Source organism: Cryptomeria japonica, chromosome 6 (genome assembly GCF_030272615.1).
Source record: "Cryptomeria japonica chromosome 6, Sugi_1.0, whole genome shotgun sequence".
In the NCBI taxonomy this organism is placed as follows: Eukaryota; Viridiplantae; Streptophyta; class Pinopsida; order Cupressales; family Cupressaceae; genus Cryptomeria; species Cryptomeria japonica.
In genome coordinates, this window is record NC_081410.1 from 8,325,307 (window position 1) to 8,344,243 (window position 18,937).

Genomic DNA, 18,937 nt, shown 5'->3' on the forward strand with positions numbered 1-18,937 from the left:
TGAAGCTCTTAAGTGATAAGAACTAATTGTGAATGGCAGATGAATGACACCAAAAGGAGTTAGAGAGATGAAAAGGTTGAAGATATGATCTCAATGAAGCAATTTCTGAGAGGAACCACAGAGAAAGGAACATTCAGAGGAGCCAATGATTCAAGCATTTCCAAATAATGTTTCCAAATCTATCATAAGATTACCAAGGCAATGGGAAACACAAGATCAAAATACTGAAGATGATATCTTTTTGAAGAAGATTGAGAGTAACATGCTCGTAGAAATGAAGAATTCTATAAAATCTAGAGATGTCAACAAACATAAAGTGTATTGTAGAGTTGGAGATAAAGCATAGAGATTTGATGATTGCCATCATAGCACAAAAATTCAAAATTCTATAAAATAGTGACATCCATCAAGAATGCTACAAGAAATATACAAAAACAAAGAGATGACAGTTGGATAAAACCTTGAACATGATTTATTGTAAAAAGAATTAACTCATTGTAAAAATAACAACCTTTTGGCTAAATTTAATATAATACAATAAAAGCCAAAAGTTAGTTATTTATCCAATTGGCAATTTTGTCCTTTTGTGACAAAAAAATGTTATCTTGTTCCGGGAAACATGTAAATTTCGTCATGTAGTGGAAGCATGTAATGCCCCGTCAGGAACCCTAAAGGAAAACATCATAATCTATGCAACTAAGGGTGAAATAATTTTTTATTTTTTTTAAAATGCATGAATTAAACCTTAGTACATCTAATAACATAGCGGAAGTTTAACACCTGAATTTCCTAAGGGTTGCCAATGAATATTACTTCATAAATTAGATATTTAAGATAAAATTTCCGCAACGAAAGAATCTAAATTTCTTCAAGCAATCATATATTATATACATCAGAAATCAGTAATTGAAGTAGCATATCTTACAATATTTCTTTGCTTTCAATATTCAAAAATACATGTTTTCAAAAAGAAATTACATCATGAGCTAAAATGATACAAAATGAAAGTTACATATAGTTTCTTTTCAAAACCTCTAGTATTTAACTGAATGATGGATAGGAAGAAGAGTCGGTACATGAATCACGATCCACGAATATCAGCGAAGTCCTTCCTCGCCCGAAGATACGTACCAGAACATCCGATGGGAAGTGACACTACCACCCGACCATGTGATTCCGAAAAGGAACCACCCCACCGTGCTGGAGATAGTAGATAACCCTCAAGCAAGCAAAATGAAACAAGGACGAAAGGACTACAAGACTCCACTTACATTTATGTGACCCAACTCACAAAACACTAGTGACTCTAAGGAGAAAGTGTCATCGCATGTCTTACGGTGGATACCATGGTACAGCCTCCATAGGTCCCAGCCCCCATCCTGGGTTATCCTGGTAACCTCTCTCGAACCTCCGATTCCAACTAAGACTCATGCGGACCTTACCAATCCTCTCATGAAGACAAGGTGGTAAGTTTGCCATTCCAGGCCTTCTCGCTACATTATGAGCCCTATACTAGCACTCACCTATGTGCGAGGCACATTATTTTATTTATCTTTTATTCTACCCTTCCCTAGTCATTTATTAAGTTTTCACTTTCTTAACCAACTTCTAACGGGTTATCCTGTCACCACTTCGGCACAGCCCCCGCTTGAAAGCCACTCGCTCTCTTAGGACACTACAGGTTAGCTCTATCTGCAGAACTCTATGGCGACACAGACAGCCATTCCCAATCTTGACCTACCTCAAATGAAAGATACAAAATTACTAATCTAAGGTTGGCCATTACGAACAACTCATAGTGGCTCACTCCCTTAAGGTTATACATCTAAATAACTGGCCAAGACACAACACAAGACAAATTGACAACAATCTTTCTTAAAACAACCAAATGTATAAATAGCTTGCAATTTAAGATTTCCAGAAAATAATAAGAATTTCAACTATATTAAACCAAATAAATCAAAGTCATCATTTGTTGAGAAAAGAAGTAAATAAATAAGGGTACATGGACGTCTAGAGAGATTAGGCGATATAAACTTATAATTTTAATTCATAAGAAATGTCGATACTTTCTTAAAGAAACATATTTGCTATATTACATCTTCCATAACATCTATCATGCTCCCTATCCACTAACCCTATAATATAACTACAAGCTTAAATAACCCTATTCACTACTATAGAAATTAAAGTAGTTAACATTTATTTCACTATGATTTCCATTCAGCTATTTTAAATGACTAATAATTATATTTTTAATTAACAATGATATAAGCATAATCATATAAATCACCATAACCTATGTCCAAAAAAAATACAAATTCCAACCTTCGTTATATATATTAAATAAAATCAAATGAAACCCTGACCTCTTTTCAAGCTTGAATCTGATTTGTGAAACTTCTGACGATCTTCCACCAATTAGCTCTATGCCTTGCTTGTCAATCTCAAACTTGCTATTCTTCAACTCACTATTCTCCAACTTACTATTCTCCTATTTCATTCTCTATTCCTTCGTTGCATCTCCATCCTCTTCTTCTCTTCCAACTCAATGGTCTATATATAAGGTTGCCATCTACCCTCTTTCCTACTTTCAGGCTACCTCTACTAGAGGTGGATTGACTCTAAGTGACACCACTCAAGATTTAATTACATCATTACAGTCCTAATCATATATGAACACCTATGTGTTCACCATGTAAAGTTATGCATTAAGCATTTCATGACACCACACCACTAAAGTGGTTAAGTCCATATTAATAATTTATCCATGAGGCTTTTAACCCAAGACTAAGTCGACTTTACTAAAAATAACTTCCTAAAAATGAGCAAATCAAACAACTATCTAATACACGTTGGTAATGGTGGATATGGGTGCGTTTACGTAGGCTAGTAAACCATGTTATTCTCCAAACTAATACTAACATTAATTAATTCCACCACTACATACCTTAATGGCAAAGTTTGCATATAAATCGGTGCCTCCACTGTTTTTTTTGCAAGTTAACGTGGTGCATGGAACAGCAATACCCATCGTGGTTTATGCTTGCTTGCAACGTGGCTTCCACGTGGAGTATGAAACATTACAAAGGGAGGAAACATTTCATCGCTGACTGCAGTGTTTATGGCGGAAGAGGGAGACGTGGTATGCAAAGGAGGAGGGTAGTCGGTGGTAATACCGACCCCTCCCTATATTAAGGGGGGTGGTCGATATTATCATCGACCACCATTTACCTTATTCTAAACGTAACCCCCGCCACCTTTTATGAGGTCGAAACTACTTTATTTGTTTTCTTTAATATAATTTTTTTTTGTTATTATGTTTTAATATCATTTCTTTGTTATATTTTAATAATGAATTAATAACTTTAATTAATATAATTATTTAAATATTAATCCTTCTTAGCAAATTATATTTGTTAAAGTGCATTTTGGTTTTCCAATATTTATAACGAGTGGTGTTTCATATATATATATTCAAATAATTGAATTATGTATATATTACACGTTCGAAAAGTCTATAAAACATGATATATTTATAATTCTAATTATATACATGCATAATCCAAAATCACAGTAAACCGATGGCGATATAAACTACTGATACTATGATCACCTTATCTCAACTCAAATAACTACTTATCAGTGACTATTGCCTTCTGAGTATATTATGTCCTTACATTTATTCAAACGATCGAATTGCAACCATCGAGCTAACAAGTTGATAAAATTCATATCAACTCATACTAAGATATTAACTCGTCCTTTATAAACAATATTAAGTCACTAGATCACTTGATTCTTTTTCCTCCAATTACTAAAACTACTCTTATGGACGTAATAAACGTAACATTTACCAATGACATACGAAAATTGGGACACTGGATACGCAGACTGAGCAAGCATCAAGCGACTTTTATAACGATCAAACAATAAAATATGAAGACCAAACCAATTGACAGAATGACTTACTGAAGGCACTCACCCGAGTGTAATTGACTAAAATTAGGGTCAACTACTATCTCCTTCACTTCCATCGGAAAATATAAGGCACGCTCAGACCTGTGTAGCCAGGTGGAGACGATGCCCCGTACCTACCCGGTACTTGTACCTGCAACATCCTGCATCACCGACCACACATGCATATATACATATATAGAAATTTCAACATACACACCGATGAAGGAGAATCACGACGTTCCCTGTCTCACCGAGATGAGAAGGAAAATCGTCCCCATGCATCCCATACACTCACAGATACACAACACACAGTGCATAGATGAAGTAAAGCGTCAGTGCATAGCAATGAACCATACAATGCCATAAAACATAAGTACATAAATACTGCAAATAAATCATATGTCTCATAATCAAATAAAACATGGAACAATGTTATACAATTCTAAATAACCAATGATAATGTATCCACTGAGAATAATAAGAACAAAATATCAGTTCAAACGAGTAAGGGTACTACATTCTCCCCCCCAAGACTAGGCTTACTCCTGGAAGCCTAAAACAAATATGAATATAACTCTCTCATCTTCACTACATCTTCCCAAGTTGCCAAGGTCTCATCATTTGGGTCCCATAGGACCCTTACCTGGTCGATGGTGCGACCCCTGAGGATCAAATCCCGATGCTGAAGAATGCGCACGGGTTCCATGGAAAGCTGCCCGTCCTCGACCTGCAAAGAGTTCCAATCAAGAACATGTGTCACATCAGGGTGATAAGGTCGAAGAACTGAAACATGAAAGACATCATGGATGCGGGATAGATTCGGTGGCAAGGCAAGGCGGTAAGCAACAGGACCTATCCTCTCAAGAATCTCGAAAGGGCCTACAAACCGAGGCGCCAACTTAGAACCCTTCCCATAACGGATCGGACTCTTCCGTGGACGCACTCTCAGAAACACACGGTCGCCAACAGAAAATTGACGATCTATCCTATGAGCATCTGCATACTTCTTCTGCCTATCCTGTGCAGCTACCAAATGCTCTCGAATTCGCCCCACTTGTTGCTCCATCTCTCGAAGAATATCCGGACCTATAAGCACCCTATCCTCTAACTGATCCCAACTCAAAGGAGTACGGCAAGGACGACCATATAATGCCTGAAAGGGGGACATACCTATGGAGCTATGATATTCATTGTTATATGCAAACTCTACAAGGTAGATATAATCCTCCCAATGCGACTGCTGGTCCATAACATACATGCGAAGCATGTCCTCCAAAACCTGATTCACTCTCTCTGTCTGACCATCCGTCTCTGGGTGATAGGCTGAACTAAAGTTCAATTGAGTTCCCAAAGCATGCTGAAGTGAGGTCCACAAAGCTGAGGTAAAGACAGGATCTCTATCAGAGATGATCCGCCTCGGGACCCCATGCAGTCTCACTACTTCTTCCAAGAAGACTCGTGCCACCACTGCTGCTGTATAGGAAGCTCGAATAGGAACAAAATGAGCAATCTTAGTCAACCTATCAACTATGACCATAATGGCATCATGCCGACGCGAAGAGACAGGCAACCCAACAATGAAATCCATGGAAATGATATCCCATTTCCAATCTGGTATCAAATTAGGTTGAAGAAGCCCTGCCGGGTGCTGATGCTCTACCTTCACCCGCTGACATTCTAAACACTTTGACACGAAATCAGCAATGTCACGTTTCATACCTTCCCAATGATAAATTTGTCTGAGATCTGCGTGCATCTTCTTGACACCTGGATGTGCCGAATAAGGTGCACGATGGGCCTCAGTCATGATCAAGACGCGAAGACCCTCTAAAGAAGGTACATAGATCTGCCCATGGTGACGAAGAAGTCCATCTGCCTCAAGATTATATCCAGAATATCTTCCCTCTAAAGACCTTCCGGACTGTATCATGGTTCTAACATCTTGATACCAAGTATCCTGAGGGAGAACTCTGAGAATCCTCTCTCTCAAGTCAACTCCAAGGGACAATACCGAAACTTCATGCTGCCTACGACTCAAAGCATCTGCCACCACGTTCTCTTTTCCCTGAATGTATCGAACATCAAAATCATATTCGCAGAGAAATTCCATCCATCTCCGTTGTCGAGCATTCAAATTTGGTTGTGTAAAAATATACTGTAGACTACGGTGATCACTATGCAGTTCAAAACGACGCCCTAACAGAAAATGTCGCCATCTAACCAAGGCATGAACTACAGCTGCCAACTCCAAATCGTGAACTGGGTAGTTCAACTCGTGGTTCTTGAGTTTGCGAGACTCATAAGCAACCACTCGTCCATCTTGCATAAGCACTGCACCTATACCTTCCAAAGAGGCATCTGTGCATACTACAAAATCTCTAGATGGATCTGGAACTGCCAAAATCGGAGCACTGACAAGGAGTTCCTTCAAGGTACGAAAAGCTGACTCACATTGTTCTGACCAAACAAACTTCTTCCCTTTTCGCTGTAGAGAAGTAATCGGGTGACCTATCCGGGAAAAGCCTTGAACAAATCGACGATAGTATCCGGCCAAACCCATAAAACTTCGAACTTCAGAAACGTTGGTTGGCACTGGCCAATCAACAATGGCTTAGATTTTTGAAGGATCCACGGATACACCTTCCCCTGAAACTATATGACCAAGATAGTTTACCTCTGATTGAAAAAAATCACACTTTGCCAAATTAGCATAAAGTTGGTTTTCCCTCAAGCACTGCATTACCTGTCGTAAGTGACCTTCATGTTCTTCCATAGTTCTAGAATAAATTAATATGTCATCTAAGAACACAAGGACAAAATGATCAAGGTAGGTGCGAAAAACCCCATTCATGAGGCTCATGAAAACTGAAGGCGCATTCGTCAACCCAAATGGTACTACTGTGAACTCATAGTGACCATAACAAGTGCGAAACGCTGTCTTATGAATATCTGCATCCTGGATACGCAACTGGTGATATCTAGATTTCAGGTCAATCTTAGAGAATATCTTGGCTCCCTTTACTTGATCAAAAAGATCATCAATACGAGGCAAAGGATATCGATTCCGGATGGTTACCTTATTCAGCTGTCGGTAATCAATGCATAACCGAAGAGAACCATCCTTTTTCTTAACAAAGATAACAGGCGCACCCCAAGGAGAAACACTAGGACGAATAAATCCTTTGGCTAACAACTCTTCCAGTTGTAACTTCAATTCACTTAACTCCTGAGTGGTCATCCGATATGGAGCTCTCGAAATAGGTTCTGCACCAGGAACCAAATCAATGTGAAAATCTATGTCTCTTTTTGGAGGCATACCAGGAATATCTAATGGAAATACATCAGCATACTCTTGAAGAATAGGGTGACTATCAAGAGCGATTTCTCGACTCTTTAACTCATCCATGTCCTCAAGGGTAACTGCAAAAAGCTGACACCCTCTACGCATGCACCGCTTAAGTTGCATAGCAGAGATCATACGTAAGGATATTGGTCTCTGAACTCCAACAATTTTCACTTCCTTGCCAAGGTCATCTAAACAATCCACTGTCTTCTTGCGACAATCTACGTGAGCATTATGAGAAGATAGCCAATCCATTCCCAACACAACTCCATAAGAACCCAAAGGAATGACTCGTAGGTCAACTGAAGTAACTATGGTTCCTAAATTCAACTCACAACTGGGGATAAAGGCATCTACAAAAACACGGACACCCGTTGCCAACTCTACTTGCCACCTATTCATCTCTTTAGCAGACGTGAGTCCACACCGCTCCACAATAGACGAAGAAATGAAAGAATCTGAAGCTCCGGAATCAAAAAGTACAGAGATAGGGATTCCACGCAACATACCTGCTGCTTCTATAACTGTACCTTGATGATCAGCTTGGCGGTTATCCACCGCTACGAACACTCTGTGAGATCTGCCCGCATCTCCCACTGTAGGCTCTGACGCTGCCAGCCGTTGACTCCCTGTGTTGTGGAAACGCTGAGGACACTGCGCAACTCTGTGACCATACTGCCCACAAGAGAAGCAAGCTCCTCTATTACTTGTCGGACCATTGGATTGCTGATAATTTCCCTGGCTAGGAGCATGAGATGCACTTTGCGAGGATTCCCCTGTAGGGCCCTGTCTGCCCCTCTGCCAATTTCTATTTTTCCTAAATTGAGCATTGCCACCCTTCTAGCTCTAGAACTGTTTCGATTTTGATGGTTGCTGCTGCTGTGGTCCACCCTTAGCAGGTGCCTGCGGAGCCTTAAATGGTGCAGCTGACTGAAACTGATTACCACGAGCTCTATTCCCACTGGAAGGAGCACTCCCTATCTGCACACCTGTTTGCCCACCAAGAGCACGGCTAAGGTTTAGCTCTACCAATCGGGCCTTTGCCACAGCTGTCTCCACTGAAGTTGGCTCGAACACCCTAACACCTCCACTAATGCGATCATTCAAGCCCCTCAAGAAATGTTGTACGAGCATAGCCTCATTATTACCAATTCTAGCATATTGCTTGAGCTCATAGAATCTGTGCTCATACTGGTCTACCGTCATACCATACTATCGCAGTGCATGGAACTCATCTGCCCGAGTCTGTTTCCACTGGGGCGAGAGAAACCGTGCCCTAAATCTTTCTAGAAACAGCTCCCATGTCACAGTGTTAATGCACACACCGATCATTTCCTCCTCCAGTCTCCACCAGATTGATGCGAAGTTTTCGAGATGCATAATAGCACATCTTGCCTTGGTGTTGCTACTATATGGAAACATAGCAAAACACCTATCCAGACCGATAAGCCAAGTCTCCGCCTCTAGACCAGTGCCCATACCATTAAAGAAAGGAGGATTGGACCTCATCAAGTCCTTTATGTGACCCAAAGAAACTGGATCTTCATTGTTTGCAATCCCTATCCTTCTAGGTGATCTTTCCCTCTCTCTCTCTTCTGGCATTGGCTGAACAACCTCAGGCCTAGGGCCTAACCTAGCAAGAACCTCCTGAAACATTTGTCTCAGCTCTTCCCTTTCGGGAACCTGTTCTTCTGCATGAGGTAAGTCCTGATGAACAGACTGTTCTAGCTCTGCACTAACATGAGTAGGTGGTGGTGAAGGACTATGATGATCAGAACCACGGCCTCGTCCTCCACCTCTTCCTCTACCTCTGCCTCTATTGCGACCACCCATACGGCCACCTCCCCTAGCTCTCCTAGCCATGACCGAGTACTACAAAAGAGAAAAAATGCAGATTTATGACAAGGATAAACAAGGAAAACACAAATGTTAGGACCTAAATAAAAAATCAAGTTGAATAGGCACACTACAAACCCAGAGTACCCAATGTTGAAACTTGGCTCTGATACCAAATGTAATGCCCCGTCAGGAACCCTAAAGGAAAACATCATAATCTATGCAACTAAGGGTGAAATAATTTATTTTTTTTTTAAAATGCATGAATTAAACCTTAGTACATCTAATAACATAGCGGAAGTTTAACACCTGAATTTCCTAAGGGTTGCCAACGAATATTACTTCATAAATTAGATATTTAAGATAAAATTTCCGCAATGAAAGAATCTAAATTTCTTCAAGCAATCATATATTATATACATCAGAAATCAGTAATTGAAGTAGCATATCTTACAATATTTCTTTGCTTTCAATATTCAAAAATACATGTTTTCAAAAAGAAATTACATCATGAGCTAAAATGATACAAAATGAAAGTTACATATAGTTTCTTTTCAAAACCTCTAGTATTTAACTGAATGATGGATAGGAAGAAGAGTCGGTACATGAATCACGATCCACGAATATCAGTGAAGTCCTTCCTCGCCCGAAGATACGTACCAGAACATCCGATGGGAAGTGACACTACCACCCGACCATGTGATTCCGAAAAGGAACCACCCCACCGTGATGGAGATAGTAGATAACCCTCAAGCAAGCAAAATGAAACAAGGACGAAAGGACTACAAGACTCCACTTACATTTATGTGACCCAACTCACAAAACACTAGTGACTCTAAGGAGAAAGTGTCATCGCATGTCTTACGGTGGATACCATGGTACAGCCTCCATAGGTCCCGGCCCCCATCCTGGGTTATCCTAGTAACCTCTCCCGAACCTCCGATTCCAACTAAGACTCATGCGGACCTTACCAATCCTCTCATGAAGACAAGGTGGTAAGTTTGCCATTCTAGGCCTTCTCGCTACATTATGAGCCCTATACTAGCACTCACCTATGTGCGAGGCACATTATTTTATTTATCTTTTATTCTACCCTTCCCTAGTCATTTATTAGGTTTTCACTTTCTTAACCAACTTCTAACGGGTTATCCTGTCACCACTTCGGCACAGCCCCCGCTTGAAAGCCACTCTCTCTCTTAGGACACTACAGGTTAGTTCTATCTGCAGAACTCTATGGCGACACAGACAGCCATTCCCAATCTTGACCTACCTCAAATGAAAGATACAAAATTACTAATCTAAGGTTGGCCATTATGAACAACTCATAGTGGCTCACTCCCTTAAGGTTATACATCTAAATAACTGGCCAAGACACAACACAAGACAAATTGACAACAATCTTTCTTAAAACAACCAAATGTATAAATAGCTTGCAATTTAAGATTTCCAGAAAATAATAAGAATTTCGACTATATTAAACCAAATAAATCAAAGTCATCATTTGTTGAGAAAAGAAGTAAATAAATAAGGGTACATGGACATCTAGAGAGATTAGGCGATATAAACTTATAATTTTAATTCATAAGAAATGTCGATACTTTCTTAAAGAAACATATTTGCTATATTACATCTTCCATAACATCTATCATGCTCCCTATCCACTAACCCTATAATATAACTACAAGCTTAAATAACCCTATTCACTACTATAGAAATTAAAGTAGTTAACATTTATTTCACTATGATTTCCATTCAGCTATTTTAAATGACTAATAATTATATTTTTAATTAACAATGATATAAGCATAATCATATAAATCACCATAACCTATGTCCAAAAAAAATACAAATTCCAACCTTCGTTATATATATTAAATAAAATCAAATGAAACCCTGACCTCTTTGCAAGCTTGAATTTGATTTGTGAAACTTCTGACGATCTTCCACCAATTAGCTCTATGCCTTGCTTGTCAATCTCAAACTTGCTATTCTTCAACTCACTATTCTCCAACTTACTATTCTCCTATTTCATTCTCTATTCCTTCGTTGCATCTCCATCCTCTTCTTCTCTTCCAACTCAATGGTCTATATATAAGGTTGTCATCTACCCTCTTTCCTACTTTCAGGCTACCTCTACTAGAGGTGGATTGACTCTAAGTGACACCACTCAAGATTTAATTACATCATTACAGTCCTAATCATATATGAACACCTATGTGTTCACCATGTAAAGTTATGCATTAAGCATTTCATGACACCACACCACTAAAGTGGTTAAGTCCATATTAATAATTTATCCATGAGGCTTTTAACCCAAGACTAAGTCGACTTTACTAAAAATAACTTCCTAAAAATGAGCAAATCAAACAACTATCTAATACACGTTGGTAATGGTGGATATGGGTGGGTTTACGTAGGCTAGTAAACCACGTTATTCTCCAAACTAATACTAACATTAATTAATTCCACCACTACATACCTTAATGGCAAAGTTTGCATATAAATCGGTGCCTCCACTGTTTTTTTGGCAAGTTAACGTGGTGCATGGAACAACAATACCCATCGTGGTTTATGCTTGCTTGTAACGTGGCTTCCACGTGGAGTATGAAACATTACAAAGGGAGGAAACATTTCATCGCTGACTGCAGTGTTTATGGCGGAAGAGGGAGACGTGGTATGCGAAGGAGGAGGGTAGTCGGTGGTAATACCGACCCCTCCCTATATTAAGGGGGGTGGTCGATATTATCATCGACCACCATTTACCTTATTCTAAACGTAACCCCCGCCACCTTTTATGAGGTCGAAACTACTTTGTTTGTTTTCTTTAATATAATTTTTTTTTGTTATTATGTTTTAATATCGTTTCTTTGTTATATTTTAATAATGAATTAATAACTTTAATTAATATAATTATTTAAATATTAATCCTTCTTAGCAAATTATATTTGTTAAAGTGCATTTTGGTTTTCCAATATTTATAACGAGTGGTGTTTCATATATATATATTCAAATAATTGAATTATGTATATATTACACGTTCGAAAAGTCTATAAAACATGATATATTTATAATTCTAATTATATACATGCATAATCCAAAATCACAGTAAACCGATGGCGATATAAACTACTGATACTATGATCACCTTATCTCAACTCAAATAACTACTTATCAGTGACTATTGCCTTCTGAGTATATTATGTCCTTACATTTATTCAAACGATCGAATTGCAACCATCGAGCTAACAAGTTGATAAAATTCATATCAACTCATACTAAGATATTAACTCGTCCTTTATAAACAATATTAAGTCACTAGATCACTTGATTCTTTTTCCTCCAATTACTAAAACTACTCTTATGGACGTAATAAACGTAACATTTACCAATGACATACAAAAATTGGGACACTGGATACGCAGACTGAGCAAGCATCAAGCGACTTTTATAACGATCAAACAATAAAATATGAAGACCAAACCAATTGACAGAATGACTTACTGAAGGCACTCACCCGAGTGTAACTGACTAAAATTAGGGTCAACTACTATCTCCTTCACTTCCATCGGAAAATATAAGGCACACTCAGACCTGTGTAGCCAGGTGGAGACGATACCCCGTACCTACCCGGCACTTGTACCTGCAACATCCTGCATCACCGACCACACATGCATATATACATATATAGAAATTTCAACATACACACCGATGAAGGAGAATCGCGACGTTCCCTGTCTCACCGAGATGAGTGAAGGAAAATCGTCCCCATGCATCCCATACACTCACAGATACACAACACACAGTGCATAGATGAAGTAAAGCGTCAGTGCATAGCAATGAACCATACAATGCCATAAAACATAAGTACATAAATACTGCAAATAAATCATATGTCTCATAATCAAATAAAACATGGAACAATGTTATACAATTCTAAATAACCAATGATAATGTATCCACTGAGAATAATAAGAACAAAATATCAGTTCAAACGAGTAAGGGTACTACAAAGCAGTTAGAAAGTTGTTGGAATCATTAAATAAAGTTGTTAGGATTTCTAGAGGGTAGATCTAGGCCATTTATAGGATTTAATCTTGTCTGTTGATGTAAAATGTAATATCTATAAAAGGGGACCTTCTCTCCATTTGTAAAAGTGAGTAGCAATAGCCAACAAGTAGAATTAAAAGTACAATGGAGTAAGAGTTGTTGAACGAGAATTGTTGTACTAGTAGTTGAAGCAAATGAATAAAGCATTGAAGTATGGTGTTTTACTAGTTGCCTTCTCTTGTTTGCATGGTTTGTTTTATCAAATTAGTTAGAGTTCAATGATTTTAATGGTGAAGTGTAAGGATATTTGATGGATTTCTGATTCATACCATTGGGGATTTCCTGGTTGTAAGTTTTAGTGCATGGTTAGTTTGAGCCTATTATTGTTGTTAGTTCAATTGTAGATGCTTATTTGAGTTGCACCGGAATTGGGTATTTAGATGTATGTTCATGATTTGAAAATCTTTCATTTTCCTTTGAAGATTGCACTATTTTTGTGGCATTGTGAGTCGTCTTTGGTTAAACACGAATTAATTTATGTGAGGAATTTGTCTATCTGTGGCATTAGTAATTATCGTCATTGTCCATATATTTAAGTTAGATTCTCCAAACCCTGTCCTTTTACTCTTTAGTTCAACAACTTTAAGAAGTGAAACATCAATCAGATTGTCATATCAGATGCAAACTAGCTTGTCAGTTGTGTAAGTCCCTTTGTAATTACCAACAAATAACATCATCGCTGAGTCTATCCACGAACAATCAAGACTTGACATTGGAAACCTTGGGGTCATCTTGTTTGGACAATTCGAAGGCATACAAGATCAATGTATTCAATATACGATAGGTTATAATACGTATATTTTATTTTGTGTTGACAGAAGAGCAAACTTCCCCATCAACACTTCCACCTGTTGAAAATAAAGTATCATTTTCCAAGTGGACTAGTCAACTCATAAGTAATCCTTTTAATGCCCTTACACCTCATGTTATCACTTTGTTGATAGCAGATCCACCATGCACATTCATGCTACCAAGCACTAACAATTACTACATGAAGCCACATATTTAGTAATAGCTAGAAGATAAACTATTATGTCTTCTCAATAATGTCATTTGATTCCTTTCACATAGTTTGTATGTAAATGTGTTGTGAAATTGGGATAGAGCTTTCAATAGCAAGTCTCTTTTAGATATCTACTTTGCACATACCTTTTATATAAATAGAATTTTGTTTTAGTTCTTGTACAATTTAATGAGCTGTCCCTAGTAGTGCTAGAAAAATCCAAATCATCCATTATTTAAAATATGTCAAAGTCAAGAGAATATCAAGTGGACCTACTAAGAATTTCATTATGTTATTGTTAATCGTTTTAGATATGAGATTTGTCAAGTTCCAAAGTTTAGAATTAGTAATCACTTTTCATTATGTTATTGTGGACCTACTAAGAATTTTTAGACTTAGCAATCACTTTTCCAAGCAAGATTCCTAATAGTGCTCTAGTTCTCGATTAAGGATTGATTCACAATGGTCTAAAGCTGAGATGAATTTACTTTCTTGAGCATGATGTCTATAGTGAGAGTCACATTATGAATAAGTAAATATGACCTACTCATAAAAATGGGCAGGAGAAAAAGAAGGGTGCAATTAATGAACTTACTAGGGGAAGAACACTAGTAGTCATCATAGCTAACTTCGTGCACCCACAGATCCTAAACGGTACATCGGATTTTGATTTATTTTTTTTAGTTGTCTTCGTATGCGACTTAACTGCTTATAGCTATTGATCTGGCTTTTGGGTAGTAACGATGCACGTTGTAGAAACAGTTATGCGCACAAAGGTCAAAAAGTACACATTTCAAAGTGTGGCCTAATACCTAACTAAAGATGTTCCAGTAACTGTCAACTCAAAATCGCTAGTACTTGTTGACAAATGTCCCAATAGTGGTGCACAAATGTTCCAATAGTGGTACACAAATGGGACAAATGTTCCATTAGTTGTGCACAAATGGGCCAATTAATTACGAAAAATGATCGGCTATTGGTACAAAACAAATTTATCAATTGTGTTTTCACTATGACGGCTATTGGGGGGTCAACATGACAATAAGGTGACGGTTATTGGAACTATGTTATCTATTGGTGTTCTTCCCCTAGCTAAGGTCATTTGTAACTTGGTCAAAGAACTAATCTCTTGGATGTAGATGGGTGGAAAGGACCAAACAAAAGTAGGTAAACCACCAACATGCATGCCAAAACAACTATGCTAGATGAAGAGGAGCCATGTGTTATTAAAACAACCACATGCCCCTCATGGAAGGTAAGCCTGTGCATCCCAATGACTGCATCCAACCATGTGTCCTTTTATAAATCAGACTGGTTCTCAAGAAAGACTAACATAAGGATCCAAATGGATGAAGAATGCAAATTAATATTTGAAAGAGAAAGAATTCTAGAAATATGAGTGAAAAATCTCTGGAATAACAAAATCCAATGTTCCAAATGCGAGGGGAAGATCTTTCAAATGACTAATCCACTAGAAATCAAAAGAATTCAATCAACTATACCTCAAATTTGTCATGCTTTCCAAGAAAAAGTTGCTCAACTTAAGTCCAGTTTACGTCAGTTCATCTTCTCATACATGTATGCTTCCCATATTATTCTAGACTATAAAGATGCTTTCTATCTTTACTTTTATAAATGGACAACCATAGAATCCATAAATTAGACAAAAGAAGTTTCGAACGAGTGTTATTTTTTCCTTAAATAACCTACATTAGCACTAATTTCCACCATCACATTTCTTTGCTATACAATCAAATACAAGAAAGCATTGTTTTCATTAGCAGGGTTCAAATAACCATCTCAAGATTAGATGCAACTACTAATGTCATTCATACATTTGACATTCACATTCGGAATAATAAGATAGCATTATAGTTTCAACAAAAAAAGCTATCTAAGTAGCATTTTAGTTTCAACAAAAAAAAATTCTATTTTAGAGTTTTAGTAGGTAGGAAGCTCTCCATATTTGCTGACAAGCTTATATCTGCTTCTATATGATTTTTTTTCTCCAAAGGAAGTAACTTGACAAATATAAAAGTTATTTTAACTTCAAGGCTAAGTAAGTTTCTGACAGCCGGCACATTTAAAATTCATGACTGCCATGAACAGAGTCAAACTACTGACACCGAAGAAAGAAATGACTACTGGCAGTATCATACTATATTGAATAAATTTTCAAATGCTTATTCCAAATAGTTATGAATACATAAATTTTGGATTCCATATAGCAGTTAAAGATACCATCTACTGTTTTTGACTTGTTGAACCTTGTATTGTGTTCCCTTGATTCTGGAGGAGAGAAATGACCTATTTTTGTACAGGCATGTCACATATCATAAAGTAAAACAAGAAAATCTGGAAACACAAAAACAGAAACAAAAAAGTGACTTACATTGTTTGAACCACTCTCATGTTGAAAATTTTTGTGAACCTAGCAATGAAGTACGTGAAGAGAGTGGTAATGTTGATGTTGACCCAGGTGCTTGACGATGAGGTGAAATGGGAGACTTCAATATAGGAGTTGGCTGAAGAGAAGAGGATACAGATGTACTTCCTGATGCAAGCATATTAACTTTTATCCTGAATCATCATAAAAATACCCATCAACTCATGCTGAAAGCATTCACGCAATACAACTAAGAAAAGAAAAAGTACTTGTTATCCATTATTACATTTGTCAACTTACTTATTATGAACATCAATGTATTCATCTGTTTCATCTAATATCTCTTCCTGGAATCACATGAAAATCCATGAAAGAATTAGAGGGTTAAACATAAATGAGTGTCCAAAATTTGATGTCTAAGAAAAGACCTGATGAGTTTATGCTCAAAATGTAAGTTGATGGAATATAACCAAAGTATCAAATTATATAGAACTTCCAAAGCAGTGGTTGTGCATTTCTCCTTCACAATAAATTACCACCTAGGATAAAAGGGAGATAGGGGGTCATTTTACAATAAAGCACATAACAAAGCTGCACTACATAGAATTCCGGTCATTTTTCTTGTAAAAGTAAATCAATCATAGACACAAGAAATGCAAAACAAAGCAGGATTATTTCTTTTAAGCCACCTAATACTTCACATATTTTAAAATAATTAAGTACAATAACCTAGGTACTAGATATAGAACATTAGACATTAATGTGATAAAAAAATTCAAATGACTCATAGACATACAAAGATAACTAAAAGCATAAAGGTGCTCATATTTCTGTTTATATCCCTGCTTCACGGAAATGTTTCTAAGGATAATTACAAGACCAAATTGTTTTCAGATTTTAAAAATGATTTAATTACAACCCTCTCTTTGAACTTGCCATTTACACCTCATGTTGGCCCCTTACAAGCTTCAAATGAGATAAAAGTAAAACAATATCTTTGCAAAAGACAAATAAGTGAACAAGGAAAACGCAAGCAGCCTCCTGGAAACAATTTCATTGGCAAAAAACAACACAAACCTTGTCTACCTTGGCATAAACTATACTACGAAACCCGGAGATGCATCCCAAGTCTTGAAAACCTCGTCCCCATACCAGGGATGTGGGGACAGCCAAGGGACATCCCCTTTTTTGCCTGAAATCAGAAACAGCATCCCCTTTTTCAGAAATTCCATCCACTGATGCTGAGGGTGTCTGGCCGTCCCAGGGATGACTGAGAACGTCTGGAATGTCCCTCAACTATCTTGGGGATGGCCAAACATCCCCAATGTCGGGGAGAATTTAAAAAAGAAACACTTTCAAGATACAAAAAAAGGCATTTTTAAATTGTTTTGTGGGCCCCTACCTCCTAGGTTGCCCTGAAAGTCATCAGGCAAAAGATTTTGACACATTTGATCATTTGGATGAAAGGAAAATAAGTGGAGCAGCAAGAAGGTTTGAAGCAACCAGCCATTGACAGAGAAGCAGCAGCAGGATAGAAGAAAAAGAAGTTGAATCTACGGTTGGATGTTGATCCCAAAGATGTGGCCTAGGTTGATGAGGAGACACGAAGGGGATTGGTTTGGATTCCGTTGGATGAGGTGGACATGGACCATGCAAGTGGTAGAGACTCAGAGGACTTTGACTTTGATGCAGTGTTAGGAGATGCAGATTAGGGGCAGCAGTGTACTTTTCTTTTTTGTATTTTCATATCGTAATTGAAAATGAAACTATATGGCAGCAATGTAACCTTTGGGCATTTTGTATGTTATTTTTTTTATATCACGTGTATATTGACAATGAATTCTGAATTCTGAATTCTGAATGCATATTGAGTATTGACAATGAATTTTGAACACAAACGTCGTATGTTAAAACTTAAGGTTTTATAATGTTTTCATATGCATGATATATCCAAGTTTTCGTATACATATAATGTATATATGCATTCTTTATCCATGTTTTCATATGAACATTTAAAATTTCCCTATATATTTTAAATTTTCCTTATATTTTATATAGCCGTCCCCAAAATTGGCAAAAAAATTATCATCCCGGAAACCCGTCCTCAACTCGGAAACTCAGGGTAATGTAGCACAAACATATTTACCAAGACAATTAGTGATGCTCAAGAGTGCTAGTACTCACTTTTACATCCCTTCAAAAGTTGGATGTAACATCGTTTTGTAGTCCTTTGGACCCAAATGGGTCTCCACAAGCAGAGCAACCTTTAAAAGTGATAATATGCATAAATACATTTGACATA

The 18,937-nt window shown here is 37.5% G+C and overlaps 1 protein-coding gene across 2 annotated transcripts in view; it reads right to left on the reverse strand.

The window, feature by feature from the left end:
- Positions 1 to 16,005: 16,005 nt before the first annotated feature.
- The window catches only part of LOC131069410 (DUF21 domain-containing protein At2g14520), an 83,777-nt gene continuing 80,845 nt past the window's right edge, over positions 16,006 to 18,937 (reverse strand). For both annotated transcript variants that reach the window (XM_058004826.2, XM_058004834.1), the window contains 3 exons: positions 16,936 to 16,982; positions 16,642 to 16,829; positions 16,006 to 16,556 (listed from right to left, as the gene is read on the reverse strand). In XM_058004826.2, coding sequence (XP_057860809.1) covers positions 16,658 to 16,829; positions 16,936 to 16,982 — 219 coding nt within the window. In that variant the 3' untranslated portion in view covers positions 16,006 to 16,556; positions 16,642 to 16,657. The remainder of the gene's footprint in view (positions 16,557 to 16,641; positions 16,830 to 16,935; positions 16,983 to 18,937) is intronic.